General features: G+C 40.0%; 3 protein-coding genes across 5 annotated transcripts in view; 1 reads left to right on the top strand and 2 right to left on the bottom strand.

Moving 5' to 3' along the window:
• Positions 1–3: 3 nt before the first annotated feature.
• On the bottom strand, positions 4–14,202 carry LOC124277500 (succinate-semialdehyde dehydrogenase, mitochondrial-like). 3 transcript variants are annotated; one of them, XM_046713208.1, is made up of 12 exons: positions 14,116–14,202; positions 8,325–8,523; positions 7,652–7,773; positions 7,371–7,454; positions 6,622–6,792; positions 5,496–5,612; positions 4,753–4,896; positions 4,175–4,318; positions 3,223–3,381; positions 2,628–2,797; positions 1,707–1,765; positions 4–1,466 (listed from the first exon to the last, which is right to left on the bottom strand). In XM_046713208.1, exons 2-12 carry the CDS (start codon positions 8,512–8,514, stop codon positions 1,261–1,263), a joined length of 1,566 nt encoding a protein of 521 aa, XP_046569164.1. In that variant the 5' UTR covers positions 8,515–8,523; positions 14,116–14,202; the 3' UTR covers positions 4–1,260. The 3 variants fall into 3 exon arrangements, with proteins under 3 accessions (XP_046569164.1, XP_046569161.1, XP_046569162.1); XM_046713205.1 differs by lacking the exon at positions 14,116–14,202 and adding an exon at positions 10,246–10,330; XM_046713206.1 differs by lacking the exon at positions 14,116–14,202 and adding an exon at positions 10,031–10,141.
• A 2,310-nt stretch (positions 14,203–16,512) lies between these two features.
• Positions 16,513–20,254, bottom strand: LOC124277471. Its single transcript, XM_046713166.1, has 6 exons — positions 20,200–20,254; positions 19,063–19,123; positions 18,395–18,510; positions 17,394–17,564; positions 16,995–17,041; positions 16,513–16,626 (listed from the first exon to the last, which is right to left on the bottom strand). The coding sequence occupies exons 2-6, from the start codon at positions 19,101–19,103 to the stop codon at positions 16,597–16,599; spliced, it is 405 nt and encodes a 134-aa protein (XP_046569122.1). The 5' UTR covers positions 19,104–19,123; positions 20,200–20,254; the 3' UTR covers positions 16,513–16,596.
• Positions 20,255–21,338: 1,084 nt separating this feature from the next.
• The window catches only part of LOC124277499, a 73,391-nt gene continuing 66,734 nt past the window's right edge, over positions 21,339–27,995 (top strand). Inside the window, 2 exon segments of the mRNA XM_046713204.1 lie at positions 21,339–21,391; positions 22,228–22,483. The gene's annotated coding sequence lies outside the window, so the exon portion shown is untranslated.

Genomic DNA, 27,995 nt, shown 5'->3' with positions numbered 1-27,995 from the left:
ATATATTGCTAATTGGTTTTATTGCTATGTTCACTATTCCTGTAAAACAAAATATTCTGAATATCACTCTACTCCATAGCTTGTAACTTATGGTTGCTCTATGCAAGAGGATAAAATGTTTTATCCAACATTGCCTCTTCTGAGCAAATACTCTACACATATTGATATAATCAACCATGTCACTTGACCGCCAAGGTGTCCCTTTCTAGGATGCTCTATGGCACATGAGGAAACGTGGGGAGGGGCAAAATATGACCAACAGACCTTCAGATTTTTTTATATGACACTATTTGTCTCAAGTTACAACACAAATACAAGCAACAATTACTTCATCATTTCTAAAGAGGGCTCATAGTACACTACTATACATTTTAGGTGGATTGAATATATTACTCAATATACTGAAGAGATCATACTAATTTTTCATGGAAAGAAACATCTGTATAAGGGGATTTGTATGACAGTATTATCACAATGATGGTCACATTGCTGTTTTGGCACATTTGATTATACACCGATTGCATGCAAAAACACTTTCTCACGTAAATCTATGTAGAACTAACAGTTCCAGCGATTTTGCTGGAATATTGCTAAAAGCTGCATAAAACTAAACTAATTCACTCACTCACTCACTAACAACTAACCATAACTTTGCTATTTCAGCTGTTTAATGTTGATACTATAAGATGTCAGATACATACAGCGGTTAACACATTGCAGAAATGTGCATCCAATATGCACACATGTACAAAATAGATGCCGAAAAAAGTGATGCATAAAAATACCCATTGAGCCAAATTCTTGAGAAGATTTATAAAGTTCCTGTAAGTAAAGGAATTTTTAATCTTACCTTACAGTAAACTACACCATGGCCCTGTTTCAGAAAGTCATCGTAGCGCTTCCACTGTTGTAAGTATATGCTACAGTATAGGAGGTACGACAGTCGTAGAGCTAAGATAGCTTTGTGAAACAGGGACCTTGTGTTTTCTTTACAGGACCCTCTTACTTGCTGTAAGAACCCTTACAATTAGTTATTGGGGGTACTGTGGACCCCTAATTTTGGATGTCAAGGTAAAACGATGCACATAAGTTCAAAGAATCACAAACCTTGAGAAAATGAATCAGCAAAAATAAAGACAGAGCTTGTGAATCTTGGAATCATGAAGTCATGCACCATTCATGAACTTGAATTCGTATGCACAGCATCATAAAAGCCTATTGACATAACTTCTCCAGAACATGTTTCAAATAATATGGCAATTATAAGCCCCCAAGACAGACGTATTTGATCTCAAGATAGTCATCGATTCCGTATTTGCTGCCCTCTCTGCCAAGCCCTGACTCCTTCACTCCACCAAATGGCGCCTCTATTGCGGAGATGAGACCGTCATTAACACCACACAGGCCAACTTCCAACTTCTCCGCTACCCTCCAGATCTGGCTCAGGTTTTGTGAGTAGAAATATCCTGCAAAGTTACAAGACAATTCATGGTTCTTTTCAGTTCAGATATAAATTATTCAGTTTTTGAAAATCACAAAATCTTTTCCACCTGAACTCACAAAGTACAGGAATAGATTACATCATTGTCATCATATAACACAATGATAAACTTATCAGCCTGACTATGACTGTCCGAAATGGGACTTTTCTTTTAGTAAGAGAACTCATCTGCCAAGAGAACTCTGCCACAGAATTGTTGCCTTACCTGCCAAGCCACAATTTGATGAGTTTGCTATGGCAACTGCCTCCTCCTCCGTCTTGAACCTGCAAATCAGTCACAAATGGTGTTATTTCTCTGCTCTTAGTTATTTTTACTCATGTGGTTACCCAAAGAATATTTTCAGCTCTGTATTGCTTCATCATCAGTGTTTATACTGCATTAGAACAAGGTCAGAACATCTCTAGCTCGTACAACTTGACTTAAATGTCAGATGGCTAGAATGTGTGGCCTGTCCGTCAGCCATCGTGTCTGTTTCTATGCCAAATATGGGAAATTAAATTGGACTTGCTCCTCACAAGGAAATTTATTTGATCTGTTCAGGAAGAAAATACTTTAAGCTAGAGTTTTTGCAGTGAGACATATATCTGATAAATACAGGAAAACACGATGCTTGTATTGTAAAGGGATAAGTAGGTCCATATTCCTTCCTCATTTGATCCTGAGCAGAATACATGAAAATTACTTAATTTTTACATCAACAACGACGCTTCATGCTTTTCAGTGTATTGTGAAGGGACCATATTCCTTCCTCATAATAACTATCGAAAAGTCAATGAAAAACAGACTGAATTCAATTCAAATATTATGAATTTTACTTAATTAACTAGTGAACCATTTTCAGTGTGCTTCATAGTTATGACTGTAACATCACAAACTACTAAAAGTGGGAAAAACCAAAACTGGTTCTTCATTCATATTGCTGTATTAATCAGTTTCACATATCATAGTTATAGCGTATATAAAGGAGCTGGGAACCAGCTGAGTACTGGATGTAGAAACAAACTGGCCCTATAACCCAATATTACATAACCCCAGATGGTGTACTTTATCCAGTTGGCAATTGCATCTTATAAATATGTGAGAATGGTTAAGGCCTATAGTGCTGATTACATGTTTCCAGCTTACTTGATAACAGCAGCAACTGGTCCAAATATTTCCTCTTTAGCACATCTCATTTCCACAGTGACATTGGTGAGTAGTGTCGGCTCAAAGAAGTTCTCTCCCTTGTCTGATCGCTTGCCTCCATATACCAGCCCTGCGCCTAGTCTCTTGGCATCCTCCACTATGCTTTCTACCTGTCAACAAGTGGTACAAACAAGAGTCGTCAAATGATCATCTGACAGTTACTGAAGTCCAAGTTGATTTTAAAGACTAAGTCAAAATTGTTTCCATGGAAACCGAGAAAAATCAAAATACCAAAATCTTCAAATTGCAAAAGGCACCACCTTTATCCGTCTCATAATAGTTTTATTGATGGATATTTTTCAGTTATGCTCCAGAAACAAAGCACACCTCTCGAAATGAAACAATTACGGACTGAAATCGAAGGCCCCACTTTAGGTTCTTTTACTATAATTGCCATGCATTACACGCCAGGGGATAAAAAGAAAGAAATAAAAGAAATCAAAAATCATGGCAATAGAATAAAGATACTTCCATCAAAAATAATTATTTTTTAAAAACAAATATAGAATTATCTTTTTGCCGTTGACCACCTTACCTTGTCCACAGCCTTGCTGTTGATGAGAGGTCCCTGAGTGGTGCTGTCGTCAAAGCCATCCCCAACTCTCAGCTCTTGCTTCATGACTTCAGCGAGACGTGCAACATATTGGTCATACACTCCTTCCTGAACCAATATCTTGTTGGCACACACACACGTCTGAAGAAAACAGGAAACAGTGATCAATTGTGCTGTTCACCTGATGAAACGGAAAGTTTGATTCATGTTTGTGTGAAGATCTGGTGCACTGTGGCCAAGTTACTCAGTTACAGATGTGTTGGCACACAGAATTTCCAAAGTTAAAAAGAAATTGTGATATTCCATGCAGTCTTGTTGCTGATATGCAACTTTCATGACATCGTTCAATATTCAAGGCTGGTCCAGTTTTATGAGTGTCAAGATCTTATTACAACTATTATTAGATTTGCGGCTCAGTGAAAACCAATAATATCAAAGAGAATTTCAAAACAATCATCAATTTGTCACAGTTGTATTGGGCCGCAAGGTAAGAATTTAAGCTCCCAGCATCAAATGTTTGCTGTTACCATTTGACTGAATGAGTTGGGTCATAAGGCTCGGAGATTGCATGTTATCTTTTCAAATTGTGTGATTGATGGTCTTAATGTTAATCACTGCATTGTATGGTCCAGACTCAAAGACTTAGAATTGATCTTCAGTAACCCATGCTTGTCGTAAGAGGCAACTAATGGGATCGGGTGGTCAGGCTCGCTGACTTGGTTGACACATTTCAACGTATCCCAATCACGTAGATCGATGTTCATGCTGTTGATCACTTGATTGTCTCGTTCAGACTCAATTATTTACACACGCTGCCATATAGCTGGAATATGGCTGAGTGCGGCGTAAAACTAAACTGACTCACTCAAATATTTAGAGACAGCTGCTGTATTACTTGATGGGGTGTTTAAAAAACAAAACAAAAATCACTCACCTGTCCACTACATCGAAACTTGCTGACCATGGTACCTTGGACCGCTGCCTCAATATCAGCACTGTCGAACACAATGTACGGCGCGTTGCCGCCCAGCTCCAGGGAGACTTTCTTCACTGTAGAAGCTGACTGCTGGAGAAGAATCTGTAATGGGAGACAACTCTTAGTGAAGATATCAACCATGAACACCATTAGGTAAGACTTCAAGTTTCCAGCAACATATCCGAAGAAATGTTTTGCATTGTCAGGCTGAGGATTGCATGTCATGTTGATGCAATATTCCAGCGATAGCACGAAAGGCAACACAAGAAATGGGTTTCACACATTAATTAATATAATAACTGTATCCTTGAAAAGCACTAAAATTATTAACCTGGTCAGTGGATTAGTGTACTACAACCCAAGCTGATGATAGAAGGTAAACAGTCACATGACCATCTCATCCCACCAGGTACCCATTCACTGCTGTGTGAACATTTGAATGTTTGAATCTAAAGTAATAAGCCTGGCAAGGTTTCACAGATATGACACAAATGTAGCTTGACCGATGACCGATATCTGGATTCAAGGACTCTCACCTTCCCTGTTACTGTGGAGCCTGTGAACGAGATCTTCTTGATGATGGGGCTGGCGCACAGTGTATTGCCAACAGAGGGCGCATTGTCCCGTGAACTGGTCACCACATTCAACACTCCGTCTGGAAGCCCTGCCTCCTTCGCAAGCTGGGAGAAAGATAGAGGCTACTGAATAACTGTCGTCTGATTGGATAATTGTGTTGCTGTAACAACTTTATTTTTGGTTAGTAGAGAAATATTTTGAGGTCAGATTCTCAAAGAATATAACATACGTTCTGTAGCAAAACATTTTGAGTCTACTGGCCCGATCATGGCACATAGGATCATTTTCAGTCAAATTTAGTGAATTTACTTAACCAAACAGTATTTTACTGGACTTGGGTTTCACACTAATGGCTTAAGAAAGCAATAGTTTCTTGGGTAATATAACAATCTTCTGTGTAATGCTGCTGTGCAAATGAAAGTTACAATTTATATAAACCAGGGAAATATTGTTGTGGATTTTCAAAATGAAAATATTTAAATTTCGTATCCAGGGAAAGCATTTAGCTCTAATTTCATAGATATGTTTGTAATTTGTTTGGAAGAGGCGAGATTAAGTTGTCAGAATTTACAGAGGGCAATATCAATCATGACAAGAGCTTGTACTGATGCTCTCAAAGTAAGCTCAAACATCAACAAGGACCAGTCTGCTCCAAGCGCTCCTCCCTGGATGACAGAAGGTGTCCTTGATACCCGCTACTAACCTGACACATGGCCAGAGCTGATAACGGGGTGTCTTCTGCTGGTTTCAAGACAACAGAACAGCCGGCAGCAATGGCCGCACATGCCTTCCTGGTAATCATAGCACTGGGGAAGTTCCACTGGAACACAAATATATTCAATGTCCAACTGCTGTGAAACTTAATCCCTTACAATATAGAAACAAATGTTTACAAATCACTGCCAATATTAATTAAGTGTTCTTATTCATTTTTAGACTTTGCATTTCCACGGCAATAATTTCATCACTGCTTTAGATGTGGGTTTTATATTCTGAAGCAGAACAGGATAAACCATTCCCTTCTATGTGAACATCAGATTTAAAAGCATATCATCTTATAGTCTGTTTGCAGTGAAATTTCAAAACACTTAAATCGATGAATTTCTTGTTTTAAACAAAAAAGTGGATCAAATAAAGTGAAATTGAGATTGGGAATCTCATAATTTTACCTTGCCAATTAAACATTTAAATTTCAAAATTTTATTCAACTTAGGATAATTCTGAGTTTAACAGACAATCATAGATTCAAGTCACTGATTATTGGTCTTGTATTAACAAGCATGTAAACAAAACATAATAACAGTGATACAAATGCTTGGTTGCAGTACAAATGAGCTCGTCAAAATTATTCCATACCCTGAATCTGTTCTCGGTGTTAGATTTTAATTTGACGCTTGTTTTTCAAAGTAAGTGCAAGTACCGCCATAAATTTTGGCCATCCAGAATGTTAGTTTTCAAATGTAATTGAAAAATTTGGCAAAATATTTTTCAAAGATTATAGAGATTTTCAGAAATCACTAGTTTGAGATAAGTTTAAGAAAGCTGTTTTCTGATTGGCAACTGTCAACCTCTTTGTTGGTCATGTTTATGAAAGGTCATTCTGACCTAACCTGCAATGGTACGTCCTCATGTCCTTGTGTGAAAGAATTTTGGGTACAGGGTTCAACATGTAAAATTGTTCTGATACTTGTTTTTATCACTTCATACACATGCTCTTGGGTTTCACAGAAGACCTCAGCTGTGCATCACTTCCATGTTCATTTACATATCATTGGACAACCTTGGTAGCATGCACTATCATAAGTTCTGTTTCCCCATGTTTGACTTACAGGAGTGATCATGCCGGCCACACCAATGGGTTGTTTCAAGACCAGCATCCTCTTGCTGGCAGCCGTTGATGGAATGACGTCACCATACACGCGCCGGGCTTCCTCCGCATACCATTCGATAAATCCAGCAGCGTAGTTAATCTCACCTATGGCCTCTCTCAATGGTTTGCCCTGTAGGATAGGAAATATTAAGTGTATCTTGATACTGGCAGTGTGAGTGGGTATTACAGAATTGCAGATATAAGACAATACTTTCATTTGTCACCCTTAAAATTATAGGCCAGAGGACCTGCATTCAGGGACAGAATTATTTTCTAATGGTGAGTGAGTGAGTATGGTTTTATGCCGCTTTTAGCAATATTCCAGCCGTATCATGGCAGGGGACACCAGAAGTGGGCTTCACACATTGTACCCATGTGGGGAATCGAACCTGGGTCTTCACCAGCTTCAGTCTGCTAGTACAAGACAACCGGATGCATAAACCATTATGGCTACCCCACTGCCCCAATTTCAAATGTCAATGGCTTCATTGGGCACTCATCAATGTGTAAAGGCGTGCCCATTGCTATTAAGAATAACAAGAATACTTCTTTTGAAACATCATTGGGCTTGGTGCATAGTATATGCTTGCATTGACAATACTGAACTCTTCGGATCTGTAGCTCATACTGAGCAAAAACACAATCCACTGTTTATAGCTGAGCATACAAGAAGGGAAAGGTCACACACTATAGAATTTGTTTTCTCACGTTTTCAGCTGTCAATAGTTTAGCCAACTCCAGCTTATTTTGATTGGTCAGATCAAACCACTTCCTGAGAATCAAGCTCCGTTCCTGCAAAAAAAAATCCAAAGTAAATTTTCAGGAACATTGAGTCAGTCATCATTTCCAAATGGAGAAATATTTTATTACAAACACCCACTATGTGTAAACTACTGAACACTTATACCTGTTAAAGGAGACCATTCAAACCAAGGAAAACATGAATGATTTCAGGATAATTTAACTTACTACATACACATGGTGCCTACCTTTGCTGTGGTCTCCCTCCACCTGAGGAATGCAGCATTAGCTTTCTCTATGGCCTGCTGTGTGTCATCTGCATTCATGTCAGGGACAGAACCAATCGCCTTGCCTGTTGACGGGTTGGTGACTGGAGGGAAACAGGGGGTGGAATATTAGAGAGCCATCGGTGATGCCTGTTTTCTTAACCATTTTTAACACTGGGTGTGGTGTGGACAAACCAAGAATCATAATAGGCCAAGACTCGAGCCCACAATCACAGGATCTTTACATGCCTTTAAAGGCCACTCTGCAACTTGCTGTGTCAAACAGGAAATGCCAGATTGAAACCTTATGGAAAATCAATATTGTCATTAAAGTATTGCACTTAGAATTGTGAATGACAACTAGTTTTTTTAAGTCCCTCACCCAAGAGAATTTTTTATCACATCTATGTAACTTCTTTACCTGAAGTCCTACAAAAAATTAGCTTGTGTTAAAGACTTCATATTGTTCAAATGTTCGATGTATACACACACTTCCTGAAAATATTTATAATATGCATTTTAATGTGCTTCTAGATCCAAAAGGAACAAGGCCAAAGTCAAATTCACATTCACATTAACGCATCTGAGAAAAATACTGCTTCGTAATATTTTCCAAACTGTTTGCTAATTTCTTGAATTATTGACATAATCTTACTTTGGTACACCGAGCCTGACTTAGCTGTGACCCACTGCCCATTGACAAAAGCCTTGTCAAAGAGGAAACTGCTGGCACTGCGGACCCCCGAAGCTGCAGGTGGTACTGTATCCATGGCGATGATGTGAAATATCCGGAGCTGGGAAAGTTTCAGTTGTCTGGACAATATTTGTACTGACCGTGAACACATGCAACAAACCTGAAAATTCAAAAAATATATCACTGACATTCAATATTATATTCAACTGGTACACAACAGAACCTTTCCTGAGATGCAGAAAACCATGCATGGTACATTTATGAATGAAACGAAATGTTTTTGATGCTGCTGCCTTTCCCACTGTTCAGGTTCAAATCTTTCAACATTTAGAAAACAAATTGTTTGCAGCACATCATTGGGTAAGTGAATTAGGCATGACACCATTTGGGATGGTATTTTGGATGACCAAGTGAGGTTAAACACAGCTTTGGCTTGTACTTCAGTCATAAGAGTGAATGAGTTTTAAGACCTCTTTGAACAGTATTCCTGATCCATCAGGGCACATCTGCTTCATATGGAAGGATAGCCCGACGTAACGCCAGTGTATGAAATAAGGCGCGTCCGACCGCCCGAGACGGTCTAAATTTACAACTAGCCAGCCCAATGGTCTGGTAAAAATGTTAGATGTTCCATACATCTGAGTAAATTCACCATATTTGGTCTGGTTAAATCCATTTTGGGCTGGTAACATTTTGAAGTTACCCGCCCTGATGTCTGGCTGGGTTTTCGGTTTATTTCATACACTGGTAATATGCAGGTCTCAGATGCTTACACGAGCACAGCTATGGTGCTGACAAACATGGAAGCATGATTGGGGCGAACTGGGATTCGAACCTAAGAACATAGGTTTCTGGCATGCCCAAGGGACACAACTCTGCACAGTGAATTAGAGCGCTTCAGATCACAGGGTCCCTGTGGCCTTTAGTCATGTGTGTGTCTCAGACATATCAGGAACGGTGGGGTAGCCTAGAGGTTAAAGCGTTCGCCCATCCCGTCGAAGACCTGGGTTCGATTCCCCACATGAATACAATGTGTGAAGCCCACTTTTGGTGTCCCCCATCGTGATATTCAACTCTGCTCAGTGAATCAAAGAGTATGGTGATGAGTGAGTGAATTTGGTTTATGCCGCACTCAGCAATATTCCAGATATATAGCGGCTGTTTGTAAATAATCAAGTCTGGACCAGACAATCCAGTGTTCAACAAGCATGAGCATCGATCTGCGCAACTGGGAACCGATGACGTGTCAACCAAGTCAGCGAGCCTGACCACCCGATCACGTTAGTCGCCTCTTACAACAAGCATGGGTTGCTGAAGATCAATATCTTCCATTTTGTAAAATGTCTCAGTAGCCAAAATTATTGACCTTGGGGGTTGACAAGACACAATAAATAACAGTTTCACATTATATAACAATACGACTACATGGACTTGAAAACATTTTGGGTCATTGATTTTGAGAAACAATTGTCAGAATCGATGATCAAAACTTTCACAAGACTTGCATCACACAGTATGGCAGCACATATCTGAATAAATGACTTCTCCCTAGGCATTGGAAGGTGGAGTAACGATTACTTTAACTAAACACATAATAAAACATCCATCAGACCAACAGATCACACAGTTAGCAATCAGTGCATCCGATCTAGGCGATTCTCGTGTACCGTCCCCAATGCAGTTCAGTGTGTGTCACACAAATGTCACTTCCAAAACACCCTATCAGTGAACCTCCGTGAGTACGGCCCCAGCTGATACTGAACGAGCAACGACTCAGTCAATCACACGCAGCCGCAGATACAGAGTGCACAAGTGTTGCTCTATGACACATCACCGCAGACTAGTAATAGTATGGTCAACTTCATGCTAAGATTGTACGTACCATTCTGAATCCTACACCATACACAGTTATCACGTTGTGGTGTGAGTGTGACCCAGCGCCTCGCTGAGGGACCGTTTATTGTTCACGACTGGGATACCGTATTGGTCATAACAGAGATCATATAATACTTTCACCATTGCTGAAGTTTTAAGCAAAACGATCAAATACCGTTACTCAAATCACGAAATATTTCGTGTGGTTAACTTTAGATATTGATTTTTAAGGGTATACCTGTGTTATTTTCTATATGGGTGCTTTCAATGCCTTCGACAACATTGGCGAAGACGTGTTGACAAACTGAAACCAAAGTTAACCTAGATTGACCAAACCAGCAAATGTTCATTTACATTTCACTCATAACCCATACTTCGATTTACCTAAATTCTCCATATCCTGAACCCCAGGAGCGCGGGACCCTAGCTGGTTAATAGCCGATCCTAGATACCTCATCGTAAAACAGTTTTAACATTTATTCATTCAATCGTGAATAAAAGGGTTTAAAAAATATTATTAACTAATTATTATAGTATATGTGTATTCTGTAAAAAACGTTTGGGAAAAAAACTTTATAATAGATTGTTGATCCAAACACCTTTGACACAATGACATTGCATACAACTTATAATTTCTTTTAGGTGATAATTTCACCTTTTTTTATGAAATAGAAACGATTTAGCTGGCTTTACCATGCACTAGACACTTGCTAACCTTTCATAGTTTTGTTTCGATAGTCTAGCATCTAGTCTTCGATAGTAAACTACATCTAGCAAAAGAAAGTTATCACCGACTTCACTTGACCAAAACATACAGACGTATTGGGATATTTATTATACAGTACTTTAAAAAAAAAATCATTTTCCAATAATTTGACCGACAATTCTTTGTAATGCTGGTCTCACATTTGCCGCAATTCTTGAAGAAAGAGTCAAGGGGTCAACATTAAAATTTAGACAAATCAGCGTAATTTTAAAAAGTGCATAAAGAGTTACATAATGAGACCGGAGTGGTGGTGGAATTGGGTTTAACGTCGTGCTTGAGAATATTTCGCTCATATGACGATGAGACCGGAGTGAGGGGACACGTCATCAATAGGGAATGTGACCACCCTGGGCATCAACACAGGTCGCCTCATCGTCGTCGTCAGTCGGCGGATGACGTCCTCAGGATTTCTGTTCCGTAAGTCCATGAGAGTCTGTTAAAGTTCCTGTCAGTTCGCTGATGATGGTACACGCTGCCTCACCTGACAATCAAGATGATCCTAGAGATGTTCAATGGGGATCATGTCTGGAGAATGTGCTGGCCAAGGCAAGACGTTGACATTAATGCAGGTATTCTCGAACACTTCTGGTGGTGTGAGGCCTTGCGTGTTGCAAAATGACTCCTCTTGGCTGTTGTCGAATAAAAGGCACCACAAAAGGTCTCACAAAAGGTCTCAACACTTCATCCCTGTATCGCTGAGCATTCAGATTTCCTCGGATGATAAGCAGCCTCCTTGTTCTCTGGCCACAAATGCCGCCCTATACCATGACGCCTCCGCCGTCGAGCGAATGAACTTCTCGGAAGCGGTTTGGCGTCAGTCGCTCTCCTCTACGTCGCAAAACTCGAACTCTGCCATCATTTCTGAACAGATCTTCATCTGTAAAGAGCACTCTCGCCCAGTCACGTCGCTGCCACCGACGTACAGATTGCAGTCTGCGTTGAAGATGTAGACGGGCCAAGGTCATTCCACGGAAAGGGCAGTTGGCTCGTATACCAGCCATACCAAGTCGCCGAAGGACTGTTCCATTGCTGATTGCGCGTCGTAGTTCTGTCGCCGTCACCAACCTGTTCCGGGGGTGGATCTACAGGAAGAAGCGGTCCTCGGCCGATGTCATGACTCTTGGTCTTCCCGATCTTAGGCGGCATTGGGTCTTGGCCATACTTGCAGGGGCGTAGGAACACATTTTTCAAGACGAAACCATATCTACCTTACCATAACTACAATTTCATTTTGATTTTCAATACTATTCATAAATTAGCCCCCCCGGAAAACCGTTCCTTCGCCCCTGACTTGTCATATTCGTGGTCGGTGTTTGGGTTACTGTATGCTTGCTCTGGCCAACATCGGTATCAAGCATGCCTCAATCATGCAAGTGCATTTGGACCAATGTCCCACAATTGCGTTTTCCACGTTTTCAAAAATGCACGATTTCTACGAGGTTTTCGGACAGCTAGATGCGTCGTTATCGGGACTACGTTTTCTATTGTATACATTTATTTAAAAATGATAACTTTTGCCCGGTAGTTTGTTTTTCAGTCGGAAAAGGGTTCCTGAATTATAACCATAAAATATAACAAAGTGACCAGAGATAATTTTCAGTTTGTTGCAGATTTGGGATCGTATAGCGGTTTCTGAGGCGGTTTAGATAAATCCAAGCGTGTGACCGAACTGTCAATTATAGGGTGCCCCCAAAAAGGTTATTGACACCCACATTTGAGAAATAGTTCAAAGCGCCGTCACTCACTCACTCACCCAGCTGAATGTTTGTGAGAGAGTCATTCCATTCATACATGGAAGTAGGTTATATTTAGTTAACAGATCGGGTGACAGGCCTAAATCTCCATGTGTCGTGAAGAGACGTGAACTCACATGTGTGGCGCCTGCTTAAAGTGTGACCACTGTGACGAACTGGCTCCTTTAAACCTTCGTCCATGACATAACTGTTAGTTTGATTTCTAGAATAACGCCACTGTCAGCAATATTAACAGACTGTTTGTCTTCAAACAAATCAGTGATAATGCAAAACATTTGTACCATAAGAAATGACGTATTACATCTGAGTAGAAGGGTTTAAATCAGACAATTTTCTACCGTGTGTGCAAATGCAACCCCTCGCAGTATGGTGTATTACAATCACTTGCAATAAACGTAGATCATTATCTTAACACCTTCGGATTTTAAAGTGATAATCATACTTTCTTCTGTCTGGTCTAGTTACAAAATATGGCCTGATTAAAAGTCAAATGTTCCCAAACTGCTTCAACGTTTACTCATGCTTTCGACCACTGGTTTGTTTGATACAAACGTGATTGTTTGTAGGTCTCTTTTGTTATACGGTATATCTTGTGTCATCTTTCAAATATAGAGCTGCTACATAAGATGTGTGTACATTACTAATGAGTATGGTTTTACGCCCCTTTGGCCAATATTCCAGCAACATCACGGCGAGGGACACCAGAAATGGGCTTCACACATTGTACCCATGTGGGGAAACGAACCCGGGTCTTCGGCGTGACGAGCGTACGCTTTAACCACAAGGCTACCCCACCGCCCCACATTACGATGAATGACAGGTCATCCAGATTTTTCATACGTTTCTCATCTGCAACGTCAGCTGGCATCAGTGTGGGTTGGCAAAATAATATGATAAATAATGATAAATATGGTTTTCACTAATTCCATAACTTATCATAGTACCCAAAAAACTTGGTACCAGCATTTTAATTTAATCTAATATCTGACGTAGTTCAAGTCGCATTGCTTCGGAAATGATTTTTTAATAAACCTAACTGAAGCAAGACGATTCTGTATTTCATAACTATACAATGGCAGTATTTGTCCGTCGCACCAGTGGATACTGTCCATAGTTGGAGAGAAAACTGAGATACGGAAACGTATTATTTTGCGTCAAGTGAAATTTAAGGGGGTGAGCGGAAGACAAGAAACTCAGAAAAAATTCCCTACAACCTAACCAGGACAAGAACCTCAATAAATCAACACAAAGGTCGACCTTGGGAACAAAATATCTGCAGTTATAACGTTGGCGGCTCTCTGAGCCTCTAAATACTGAGAAACCTGTGTTTATCAACCACCACCTGTTATATTCTTACCTGTAGCTCGAACTGTCGCCAAGAAAAGGACGGTTTACCTGTGACCTATCGCTTATCAGCCGCTAGATATTAGGGGAAGGGTGTAAGTTCGCTGGCGTCCTAGTTTACTCCTCGTGTACTCTGGTCAACACAAAACCCGCTCCTTCTCTAATGTTGTGAAAATGTTCCTCCAGTTTGTCAAAGTAATTATATCGTTCATAAGTGAGACTGATTTATGCCCTCATCCACAGCAGATATATTTAGTTTCATAAGGTATTTGAAATTCCACGTTTACTGAAAATGAACAACTCTTTGAATGTTAATGATGCGTTGTCGTTTATATCAAATATTGTACGTACTACATCACAGAATGCTGCATGACTTGACAGTTTAAATGGACAGGCGAGTGTACACTCCTGAATACATACATATCAATGATATATACTCCAGCTTGGATGAGTTTTTATACAACCTGTGTATTTTCTATTTTCTTTATGTTTATTAAAAAAACACCAAGCGTATGTGCTTTTTTGTTGAGGAGGGGTAGTCTTGTGGGTAAAGCATTGGCAAGTCACTCGGAAGGCTTGGGTTCGATTCTCCAAGACCATATGGGTCACCGTGATATTGCTGAAATCGTGCTGAAAAAGCGTAAAACCATGCCCACTCACTCATTCTGTGCTTCCAGTAAGGAACTCACAGACAGCTATATTCTGTTTCTATTAATTGCTATGGTTTTCCTTCTAAACTGTATAAATGCAGTCTACGTATGTTATAAATATCAGCTGTTACTAGTATATGCTTGAAGTATCTGTAGGTACAACATCATATATTCACCATTTGTGTATGTGTCTGTTGCAGTAACGCGTGTCATCCGTGCAGATTGACAAAGTCTAGCTGTTGTCACAAACCCAGCTTGTATATGGGTCAGTGTATTTAATGACTCTACATGTTATGTATGTGCTCCAAAGGTCAAGGCTGTTAGCTCTGTATCACCAGATAGCCTGGGTAGCGTCGGCCGATAGAAGTATGCGCGGACAGAATGGCGTTATATAATTAACCTCGCATACGTATCTGAGATAACGGCGTATGTTAACATCCTCTCTCTGATTTCACAGATATATTCCATTGGTGATCCAAACTCTTCAGCCTACAGACTATACCTGCCCTTTGGGACAACTTAATTATTATCGAGGATGAAAAATGTTTGACCCAGATGATCATGTGCCATTGTACTCCGCGTATATGTCACAAGGCTACAGAATTTATTATTTTGTTAATATAGATCACTCGATGTCATTGTGAGACAGATCGTCATCGGGGACCAAAAGAATATTTTTAAAAACAATTATAGCTGTCTCCCATCACTACTACAACCCCGATGTCGGTCTTCAATTTATCTACCGTGAAAATCCGGATTTGAATTTATCTTCAGTAACCCATGCTTGTCGTAAGAGGCGGCTAACGGGATCGGGTCGTCAAGTTCGCTGACTTGGTTGACACGTCATCGTATCCCAATTGCGTAGATCGATGCTCATGCTGTTGATCACTGGACTGTCGTGTCCAGACTCGAATATTTACAGACCGCCGCCATGTTGCTATAGAATATTGCTGAGTGCAGCGTAAACTATAAACTTACTCACTCAATTTATCTCAGATCCTAACCGCATCGTTTCTCACTCCATCCCTGTGGCAAGGGTTCCTGCTGAACTGCAAGACGACCACTGGTAAAGTTCTTGACAGGGAATATTGAATTATATTCGCTGCAAACTGATTACATTTTGTATTGTTTATTGCTAGACGACCACCGGCCATGTTCTAGACAGGGAATATTGATATATCCAATGCAAACAGCCTACTGTTCAGCATAGTTTACTGCACGGCGCAAACAATCCAGATCATTTTAAGATCACGTCAACAACCGAATGGCGTCATTGAGACCAGCTGTACTGAAGATCGATATTATTTCAAATTGTCCCGAAAACTGGAAATCAGTCGTTTTCCCTGAACCAAAATACTCTTCACCATCTGTCACCTGCTACCGATATGAAAGCACCGTCTATGCATGGATCCTGCAATATCTTCAGTTCACGTTGGAGTCGTTTGGAATTTCGATCCGTCTGAAGGTTCCGAAATGTCCCTTAATTGATTTCGAATCCGCGAATGATGGGTTAATCAATACCAGCGCAGATTCCAGGGACCATGTGTCGATAGTCCCCCTGCCCCGACTTAATAACGTGGGAATATGTCACTCTTGTCTTGTATAATGTTTGATCGCTGAATTGAGGCGTTAAATGATCTACTACAGTACCGAGCAAAAATAACTCTCTCTCAATCGTTAGCTTACCTAAGACGTTTGGGTATTGGCGTAAAAGTCAAATCGGGTGAAGATACGCATTGTTTTCAACTTGACAACCTTCATTATGAAAAAAGTGTTTATTGAACAATTTCTTTGGGTTTTTCAATGAAGATAACACAATCCAATTAGATTTGGTACCGTGATGTTTACTTCTTGTTTCCGTTGTGGTGAAGGCGCTGAAACAAATATAGGTCATTAGGCTTCAATTCCATTACATTAGCGTTGAACACGACATAATTATTAAGTTCTGAATTTGGAATAGAAATGAGAACATTATGTGGGGATTCATGGTTATATCGTCAAAAACGATAAACAGTCAAACTTCGTTGTGTCGAAGCTGAAGTGACGTGCGTAAATACTTCGAGTTATTTGACGTTCGACACAACTGCAAGATGGTGACTTAAATAAGAATACTCAGAGACAAAGCTTTTTCTTCGAGACAACCGTAACTTCGACATATCAAAGTTCGACACAACAGTATTTAACAGTATATATACATGCATATGTATCAGGTTTCACGTATATAAGGAAATAATGTCCTTACGTGGTGAAGATAAGCTTCAAACTCAACCTTGTCTACCGAACCATTTGCTGTAAATGAAAGAAAATATATAACTGTACATGCATTTGAACTCTCTTTCGGTTATATCATGTTCTGTGATACATGTCGACGAAAGTATGGCGTGTGAATATTGTTTTACTCTGCTTAACGCCCGGTGGGAATAGAATCGTATAGTCGGCTTAACGAGCTTAAAACCCATCTAACTATATTCTTTGCTGTCCAGAAAACTTAATTTAAATTAATTGGGCGTATGGAAAATGCCTGTATGACCATGACTATCGCGATAAGAACCACGTCAATGAAACATTTTCAGATCAGTAATTGTAATTCAAAAAGGGTTTATTAAAAAAAAATTAAAAATTATTTTCCACATATACTGACCGTCGCCGTCGAATGCGGCGGTTATTGTCTTGATCCCGGCGTCGTTGAGGGTGATCCAGCGGCGGTGACCGATGTCAAAGGCGTGGAAGAGGCTGACGGCGAAGGGGTGCATGTCGTGGTTCCGGTTGGTGGAACAGTGGAAGAATTCAGCCTCCGTCAAACGCTTATCATCTGCAATAAGGTTACAACAACTAAAGGTCGTCATCGATCCATAACCGAAGGCTTGACCATATAAAGTAACACGTGACTTAAACCTCCTCTTTGAATTAAGCAGTGCTTCAAAATACATGTTATCTTCAACTACATGCACGCACACGCTCACGCTCATACATCTCTTGGTATCCCTATATGCATATCCTTTCAACAGTGTTAGGGCCGGCGGGAAACTTTTGCACATCCGTCGAATTATCGACTTAATTGGAAACCACATTTTCTCGAAAAATTGAAAACAGATTCAGAGTTTATCATTTGCAACAACTTGGTTTAATCAATAATGACGATTTGTTGACTTTCAAACATGATATGTGTTTATTGAGGTACATGAAATACAATAACATTTCTGTTTAAGTTTTTAATTAAGTTTTGATACCATGTTGCCAAACATTAAAACAAAGCATATATAAAGGTATGTATATTCAGGGGCATTGCTACCATTATTAAAAAAGCCCGGGCTTACACATGATTTTTGCTTTTATATTTGGGCAAGCACCCAATAATATGTAAATATGAAGCTGTGCAACCTATCGGTCTTACACGAAAACAATGGCTTGCTTCGCGCCTGATATTGGTTCATCCAACTTTTTAAAATAATTGTTTTCGAAGCCAAGCGAGTCCATCCACATCAGAACTGTTTGAAAGACTATTACCAAGTGATAGGAATATATTTCATAAAGATATGTTACCCAGTTAGTGAATAACCTTTTAATTATTTTTTAACGCCAGACCGCTCTCTTGCCGGTTGAGTTCAGAGATTAAAGGCACATAACAAAATAGGGACGTACCGTTTCTGTCACAGCCGACGAGGTAGGTCATCATCTCGTCGTTGGAGATACTGCCGTCACGATCTTCGTCCTTGAGCAGAAACAGACGGTCCGTTGCCGACCCGATGGAAGCATAGCTGACAACGAAAATGGCCGTAAAATATTCGCTTTTTTTTAGGATAAAAAACTTCCTAATAATTTCCGAAAACATTTAAAGAACTTTATTATATTCGTTCATTTTGAGAAATGAAAACATTTAAAGAACTTGATTATATTCGTTCATTTTGAGAAATTAAAACATTTAAAGAACTTTATTATATTCGTTCATTTTGAGAAATGAAAACATTTAAATAACTTTATTATATTCGTTCATTTTGAGAAATTAAAACATTACTATTAAAATAATTGGTAAAACGATTTCTGGTATCTATGTCATTTGACTACACACTAACAGACATTAAGAGCTAAAACAGTTTGGCGTTTTAGTTTTTCTAAATTTCTTGTAGGGACTATTTTTATGACAAGTGGGTAATATTGTAGAACATGTGGTCATTTAGACTTGATAATGACATCACTACGGTCTTTCTTTTTTGTGTTTTTGAAAAAAAAAGAAGTTAGCGGATATCTGGAACAGCAAACGATGTATTATTTAAGATGCGATACAGTCGCAACCCACTGAACTAACTCACCAGATGGCGACACTCAAAAGAAGGAAACTCAAGGTCAACATGGCGACAGGTCCTGAAAGAACTAAAATAAGTTGTACAATCAGACTTAATTACAACTTATGTTTTCTTTATGAGAACAACCCACAACACATAACACACCACAATCCGCCCCCAACCCCGATATCCCTACCTTACCCTTAGCCCAGCCGTAACTTTTTTCATATAGGTGAGCTCCGGAATGTCCATTACCCTGGGGACATGGTTCATTATCGTGGTGTCTGGTCCTGTGCATAGAGCTCAGGTCGCAATCAGTTGGGCGTGTAGAGTTCCTGGATGGGTGACTGTGTTTGGCAGCTTGACTCCTGAGAGTTTTTAGGACTTCAGTCCTGCCCCACAAGGAAGCACGTGTGTGGTGCCCTAAAACCTACAATGGTCTTAAGTGCACACACGTGTGATACATGTGATCTCATCATAGGCGAGTGTGTTTGGTAAAAAAAATGCCTCTGTTCACCCAGCTGAAAAGGTGGGTACCCGGTGAAATAGGTGGTAAGACTATTATCCTTCAGTTTGGGTCATCCGGGGTAATAATGATCAGATTGTGCTCCTTGAGTAGGATATCTAGCCCCGAAAAGGCGCGTTTGAAATATCCTCATTATTATTATTAATATCGAGCCATAGGTCTTGAACCGATCCGGAGGTGAGCTGGGAAATTACTAAGAATATTCACAGAGCCAGCTTTTTATTCTTTTTGTACATACATGTCACCGTGGTTCAAATATGCGACAGCTGTTTCAGATCAAACCCAAGGACATTTTCCAACAAAACTAATGGTCAAGCTTAAGATTTGTGATTCGTAGTTGTCTCCGGGTCTTCTCTATGAACCGAGCCTTCATGCGTAAGCACTGTGTCTTCTCGGATACTGGTCACACATGCTTGTTTGAGTGGGAACGGGTTCAATGTACTAGTCTATCCCCCTTGAACACGTTTCCGATAACGTGGCAAAGTGTTAAAACACAATCAGAAAATCGTTGCATAATAGCAACTAATTGGTTAGCTGATTCCAACAGGAGCGTGTATGGTACATGACAGTACAATCAATAGTATTTTCAGGTCGTCAAAATTCAATGTGTTAATGATGTTGAGTGTTCTCGAACTCACCTACACCTCGGTGTCGACAGCAGGGAAAAAATGAAGAGTCGAGTCTTATCTCGGTTCCCAGTACTTTCACGATAAAAATGGAACTTGTCACATGCGTAACTCGAGTGTTTTCTTATCTAATGGCGTTAATACAGCACTTTATTCTTTGTGAAATGTGCGGCATTTAGTCCATCTGAGTAGTTGTGATCATCCATTTGACTTGCATACATTTGCCTCGACTCCTACTGTATCTTAGACTGGATCCGTACTGTATCTTAGACTGGATCCCTGCTGTATCTTAGACTGGATCCCTGCTGTATCTTAGACTGGATCCCTGCTGTATCTTAGACTGGATCCCTGCTGTATCTTAGACTGGATCCCTACTGTATCTTAGACTGGATCCCTGCTGTATCTTTACTGTATAGGTTAAACCCTTATTGGCTGGATCCTTAGCCCTTCTGTATCTTAGGTTGCTGATCCTTACTGACTCAGGCCTTGGACCCCTTCTGTCCCTACTGTATCTTGTATCTTAAGCTGGATCCCGACTGCCCTGGATCCCGACTGTACTTAGACTGCATCCCGACTGTAGATCCCTGTATCTTAGTTAATGTATCGGCATGGATCCTTGACTGGACTGTATAGACTGGACCCTGTATCTAGACTGGATCCTTACTGTATCTTTGGAGACTGGATCCTGTATCAGGCTGGATCCCTATTGTATCAGACTGGATCCTTACTGTATCCCTACTGTATCAGGCTGGATCCTTACGGTACAGGCTTGATCCCTGCTGTATAGACTGGATCCTTACTTCCCCTGCTGTATAGACTGGATCCTTCCTCAATAAACTGGGTCCCTAATGATTAAAAAGTAGGGAAAGAAAGGTATACCTGGTCCTAATTACAAAAAATGGTGTTTGGAATACGCAGATAATCATGATCCATAATTCAGATAATGGTGGAGTTTTTACTCCACAACAACTGAAACCTTTTTCGTTTCGTTTTTTTTATGTTTAAATAAAACAAATTCAATCCTCGTTTTAAAAAAGTCACCGTCGTTGTGTGTTTGAACCTGTTTCTGAGACACTGTGACAGCACATCCAGCTTGTCACGACCAAGGGCACGATTTAGAGTTACGTCCCTTAGAGAACTCTTCCCGTGGTTGCCGAGCGACTGGACGCACTTGCTGAAAGTAATGCAGAAAGAAAGTATTGTGGTGTGTTTATTTTCCAATGTCTTGTATATATATATCACAGAAATCAGTTTAAATATACTGTCAAGTATGTGTTTGCGTCCTGTCAAAAAGATATTTGTGTGTTAAGCTTAAAGAGCGATATCAGTTGATTACGAACATCGTCACCTGCTCACGTCACGGGCTCAGGATCTTGAAAAAACACACGATTGATTCGGTTAATCTTGGTGTGCTAATAAACGCAATAATTATATGCGTTTAACTGACATGTATGTCACTTGGTAATTACAAAATTGGCAATGTATGAAAGCTGATCAATCAAAGCATAAATCATAACAATTACTGAATTAGCCTGTGGTGATGGATCGGTTCTTTGAGTGGCTTTTTCAGAAGTTGGATATATGTCTCTCAGTGTGTTCAGATACAATTAAAGAAACATGTTAAAACTGATTCTTATCAGATGATGAATATATATTCAGGTGATTTGATTTGACAAGAATGAAATTTAAATCTTTCCGCATTCAGAATTACTAATTATTTTCATTTATCTATTTAACACATATAAACACACAATGTCTCTTCAGGACAACAAATGACTTTCATAGGTGAAGGTGAAAGAGCATGATCCTAATGTTTAAACATAAGGATTTGAGACTTTAAATTTCTTTTTCATTTTAAAAAACTGAGCAGTGTTGTATAAAATGTGACTATGTATACTTAAGATGTTTATTTCTACTTTGTTTCTCAGATCATCAAAGCCAGATTATGAATTATAATATATAGTGTATGAAACAGTATCATGTCTTTGAACGAATCCGTGTAACTTCATGTGTAATGTCTTGTTTAATTTTCGTCCTCAGATTGCTGAAATAAAGTGAAAGATATGCACTGTCTGCCAACCAAACACTGACACCGACCTGCACAGTGACTGGATACCAATATTTATACACGATGGAGTTAGAAGAAATATACCAACCATCCACTAATGACAAGGTCACCGACCTTGAGAAGGACCTCCAGTGTTGTATAAAAAATCCGCACTGAGTTGGCCGACCTGAAGAGTGAACTTGAAGAAAATGAAATACTTCATGGAATTTCACCCAAGTTCTCAGTCAGGTACCTTTATGAAATAGGTTTTATTGTTGTTTTCTCAGTCTGATACAGAAGTAATATGTTTGTAGTTTGAGATGACATTCAGACCTTATCATTATAAGCACAGCCTGTAGATACATGTAATTGAGTTCAAGACACACAAACCAGTGGTTGATACCGTGAGGAACGTCCCAAGTGGTCAGGTTACAGTGACACACCTGTGACTAATCAAGTCTTCAAGTCTGACCAGGTGATCTTTGTATTTAGATATCGCAGTCACCAAAGGTTCTTGAAACCCACTTCTAGAGCAGAGCTACAGATAACTTTTTGGGTCATTGAGTTATGTACTCACTTGTGTTCGTCTCAATTGGGTATCCTAATTTTCCGTTGAGTAACCAAATAAATTGTACTCACCTCACTCAAACTCAATAGTGTATTTTGCCATTTTTCATTTATTGTAAAAATATGTTAAAGTTTAAATGTTAGTGGTTGTTATTTATATTTGATCTGTAATATGAGAAACAATAAGAAAGACCGCAAGTTGCCAAGTTTATGTGCTTAAATAGAACCTCTCAGTATGCCTCAGTTATTTTATCTATCCACCGGTACGCAAGTTAAGACGACATTTTTATGTGTACGCATGTAAGATCACATTTATTGAGTATTAAAAATTCAAGCGTACTTGTACGCAATATACTTAATAGGAATTGAGTTTTCACATAAATATTTGCGTAATTTATGCAGATAGCAGCTTATCTGTACGTCTGTCTAGAGTGGATCTTTAGACCAGGTTGCTTGCTGTAAGATTATTTGTCAATACTCAGATTTCATTTCCATAATAGAATCACCATGAATAACTGCAAAATTGATGATGTGGCATAAATCAATACTCACTAACTCCACTGGGTACTGTACTATTTATAGAACTTTGATGTCTTTGTTTTGAAGTGATGATACCAATTGGGTAGAAGGATGTTTATCACTGGATTTTCTGGTCCAGACATGATTGTTGACAGACTGCTTCAATATAGCCTGAATATTGCTAAGTGTGGCGTTAAACAACAAACAAACAAATGGATCTGTTGAACCACAGATTACTTGAAGTATTTACGTAGGTCCTTTCAACTTCAACACAATCATGAGTGTTTCATCGTTACAAAAGTGCATGTGATTCTGAGGCAGTTTGATTTTCTAACATGGCAGTCATTTTTTGCATTAATGATTTCACATAGTTTCTTGACTGACTCATCATAAAATGGGGTAGACTTTTGTTACATTATTTCATTTAGAAGATAAAGCTACTGTGTTTTCAATTTTGCGGTCCTAAATTATCGTTGATTTATGACTGCTAAATGTAATTTAAAAAGCAAACGTGTTATGCTTTGAGCAAGGACAATTATTTGATTTTTCTCAAGTGAATTATTAATCTCACCTACTGTATGACAATCGACTCGCCCAATTCAAGCCGTGAACTTGCTAAGTTAAGTTGTCGCTAACTTTATTCATGGAAGTAATTGTTGATAACCATGCAATTTGGAAAAGACCTGACAATATTGCCAGCTTTTATGTGGGAAACATGGACAGTGGAAGTGGAAGACTGGGCATAATGGACGGGGCGGAAGCAGACAACTGCAAGATCTAGACCCGCTTTGAAGTGCAGCAGAATACTGGGCTTTTTGTGCTGCTGCTGAATTTTCCACAGCCTCAAAGTTTCTTCACTGGGATTAGGGTCAAGAAATTCTTCTTCAAACCATTCGCTTTTCACTCTGAAAGCATCAAAGATGCTGCTGAGGTAGAAATCACTGATGTCTGAAATGTTTGTTTACAAACAAAACGGTCAACGAGTTCATTGCATTCAATCTGTCACTTTCATTAGCGGTCCTTAAACTGCCATTTAAGTACGGTTGATGAGTCAATCAGAATCGTGTATCACACGATGTCATGCTAGAATGAACAATATCACTGATTTTGTACTGCTGTGTACATGTTTCTTTGCCTTAATAAGTCTGTGAGGTTAATATTGTTGACATAATTATTTATACAGATTGATCTCAATATATTTTTGCATATATTATAACTTGTGTTGGAGCTATTGATAGAATAATCAGTCAATCAATCAATCTTGCTGGCATCAGTGATTATCGATGGGCTCAAGAGACTAAGTGATATTCATAAAAAGTCAAACATGATCATCAAACTAAACTCTAGAACGTATGACCGGTGTGTCGGTTGGTGTGGAGTGCTTCCAGGTCTTGTGGATGACCTTCCAGAGAAACAAGGCAGCTATCGAAAGGTAGGTCCACTTTTGCATCGATTCTACCATCCGCCGCACCTTCTCGATATCCAAATGGGTCTCTTCTTGTTCCTCCTCTACGCTTTCTATTTCCTCCTGGAGTTCTTCGAGAGGGGAATCGTCGTCGTCGTCCAGCCTAGACAAGATGTCGACCAACCAATTCGTTGTTTGCTGCGCACGAGCCAACAACATCGTCGAGGTTTGCTCCACACAAGCCGATAACATCGTCGCGGTTTGCTCCACACGAGCCTCAATCTTCCCCAGACGATCGTAGAAGTCCTGGACGGTCGGCTTTGGAGCTGTCTCGCTAGCAGGCAAGATGGTCGACGGTTTTACAGCAGGCAATACAGCTGTGCTGGAGGGCGATGTGGGATTTGGAGCTATCTCACCGGCGGGCAAGAGGTTCAAAGGTTCTGCTACAGGCTCTTGCAATTGCTCGTACAGTCTTTTGGACCCAATACCGAAGCGCTTTTTAACCACGGCTGCTGGAAGCACCCGCGAAGGGCACGGATTTCTTGGGTCAGGTCGGAGCACAAATCTCTTTTTGCGGCATGGTTTTTCCTGGGTATATATATCCCATACTTTTTTTATATTTCTATATACAAACCCCATTTTTGACATGTCTAGGACTAGGAAACCTAGTTTTTCCACATGTTTCCACAAGTCAAGACGTGGAAAAACTAGGTCGAAACACAGGCCGATGAGACGAATATAGCATCGCCAAAACCTAGGGACCCCTTCCACATGTACTAGGATAGAAAAAAAAAGAAATATTGAGAGAGATGCGATACTTTTTCTTGCAATTGGAAATATATATATATTGTACATCTGTTTTGTGTGTGTTTTTGGTTTTGTTTTTGTTTTTTTCTTGATAGAAGCTATACCCGCCGGTCTCTGGGAGCAGCAACTCGACTTCTCAATCATGTTTCCTGTTTGATATGGGCGAGTGGCAGATTTTGCCAAGCCTGCACAGAAACGGTCCACCCACCAACTGTAGGCGTTCTATCCCGCCAGCGTCTCGAAACTTTTCTCGTATCTTGTAGCTGTAGACTGGAATCGTTTCTCCAGTCGGCGAATTGAGTAGCAGCAACAGACGGTTCTTCTGTTCGTATTTCGCTACGGCAAATATTTTGCACATGTAGATTCCTTCTGGAACTTATGCGGCTTTTCGGTGTTCTTTGCACGGAGGGGCTGCCACTTCCATATTCTTGGACCCGCCATAGTTGGGCAAGGAGGTATGCCAAATATTGCTCTGTCCCTGTGGCTCTGCTTTTCCCGCTAGCTGCCGGAAGATACAAGAGTCTTTCTTGCATGGACAATTGTCCACCAATTTGTCGAGGAGACGTTGGTATCGCAGGCACCAGAAGAGGCAGTTGTTGTCGTAAAGGTTCTCTATGTTTGAGAAACAGTAATGGATCACGATTTCTTCTGGAACCTCGAGTGGGAGTTCCTGCTGTGTGAATGGTCTATCGTGTGTAAGCCTAATGGTTAAAGCATTGCTTCATGCGGAGAGGTTTCAAACCCCACATGGGTACAATGTGTGAAGCCCATTTCTGCTGTCCGATGCATGTTGGGAATATTGCTAAAAAGTGGCAAAAACAAACTAAGTCTGTCATCAGTAGTGTAGTCTATAAACTCTGGTTTTCTTGCTGCCGAACAGTAGTGGGCATATAGAGTTGTCTGGTTCGAAGAGCGTGGGGAGTTCTGATATAGCAACGAGGCAGTCGGTGCATCGGTTGTGTCTGTCCTTGGGTTCCGGGCAGTAGTCGTCGGCGAGAACAATTCGGAGTTTGCCTGCTGCAGGTAGAAATTGGTTGGGTGGGTAGATGTAGACGAAATCGACTATTTTGCCGTATTCTACGAATTGGCAAAAGCACAGCAAATAGAGTTCGAGAAACTGGCGAGGGATCTGGTATCGCTCTTAGAAGGTGTGTCCCGATTGCTTCAGGATTTGTTTCTCTCGGTTGGAAAGCAAGACATGGGGACACTTCTCCAGCAGGGTCTTGAAGACTTCTGCCATGTCGGAAGTTGTTGTCTTTGTCTGTGGCTCCGGGTCTATACAACCTCGGATTCATGTATATCTGGCTTGCGATATGTGGTACTTCCTCTTCACTTCCCGAAGGGACAAACGACCCGATCAGATCTCGGCATAGGCTTCGCGCGATAACTTGGTTCCTGGCATTTTTTTCTATATCCATATACCCGCATATCTCTTGAATTCGAGTGCACTTGCGTCTGGACACTTTTCGTCTTCAGTACTAGTTTTATGTAAAACTTGAATATTTTTGTGGTTGTGAGAGCTGAATTGGCTAGAATGGAGCTCCTAGGCAAGGTGCACCTACGAGCCTGTACTATCATTTCCTATACTACTAAACATATACAATTGATGCAGTTTCCTGACTTAAAAAACACTCAGGCATTTTTATTCATCTTATGATGTGAACCTAATATGTTTTAAGTACGGTAATAAAAGATTGTCGGAGAACCATTTGAAGGCTGTTTCATAAAATATATTATAAGATGGGATTATTCCCAGCAATAGATCAAGTAGCTGAAAAATTGAAAAGTGTGGATGGATTTCGTTTGCAACAAATAAGTGAAACAAAACACCAACTCGAAAAGGAGCGTGATTCACAACTCGGATTATATAAATAGTACCATAGAGCTGTGAATGCTCTCAACAGAATTGACACTGCACTTGTACTCAGCAGCCAGCATTGAGCTTGGTGTGGCTGGTGTTGGTATATTGTCAACTAAAATCGCTGCACCTGTTGTACTCGTTATGGAAATAGCATCTCAGGTCTCAGGTCTCAGAGTTAACGGGAATAGCTCTCAAATTTATTTCTCGCCGGTTGCAAAGGAAGGCATTAACACACGATAGCATTCGCATTCTAACAGAAACAAAGTCAAATAGCATTGAGGATAATATTTCGGCAGCACTAGCTGCTAGTGAGATAACCAAAGAAGGGTTTTATTTAGTGCTGTCAGACGTAATGAAATACAACACAATGAAACAAGAGATTCGAGCAAAGTCTCGTAAGACCAGTGGCATTAGCAAAGAAGAGAAAAAAATAGTTCATAGAACAGGGGAGACAGCAACCTCGTCAATCATTACTTAACAAAATCATGATAGTAGGAGATTAATGATGAATTGTTTTATCGATATCAATTTGTACTGATTTTAGGCATCTGTAGGAGATTTGTGCGAGAGGAAATGACTCATAGTGCCCAACGATATGGTAT

The sequence above is a fragment of the Haliotis rubra genome, unplaced genomic scaffold (assembly GCF_003918875.1).
Source record: "Haliotis rubra isolate DU_JTF1 unplaced genomic scaffold, ASM391887v1 Scf222, whole genome shotgun sequence".
In the NCBI taxonomy this organism is placed as follows: Eukaryota; Metazoa; Mollusca; class Gastropoda; order Lepetellida; family Haliotidae; genus Haliotis; species Haliotis rubra.
This window is presented reverse-complemented; position numbering and strand designations above follow the sequence as displayed.

Excerpts from the sequence above, each read along its gene's own strand:
- LOC124277471 (XM_046713166.1), bottom strand. The coding sequence starts at position 19,103 with ATGTTGACCTTGAGTTTCCTTCTTTTGAGTGTCGCCATCTG. Across the intron at positions 17,565-18,394 it reads CGTCGGCTGTGACAGAAACG|ATGATAAGCGTTTGACGGAG; the intron begins GTACGTCCCTAT and ends ACCTTATTGCAG. Across the intron at positions 17,042-17,393 it reads CGCCGCATTCGACGGCGACG|CAAATGGTTCGGTAGACAAG; the intron begins GTCAGTATATGT and ends TTTCATTTACAG.
- LOC124277500 (XM_046713205.1), bottom strand. Across the intron at positions 4,897-5,495 it reads CAGCTCTGGCCATGTGTCAG|CTTGCGAAGGAGGCAGGGCT; the intron begins GTTAGTAGCGGG and ends TCTTTCTCCCAG. Across the intron at positions 4,319-4,752 it reads GCTCCACAGTAACAGGGAAG|ATTCTTCTCCAGCAGTCAGC; the intron begins GTGAGAGTCCTT and ends CTCCCATTACAG.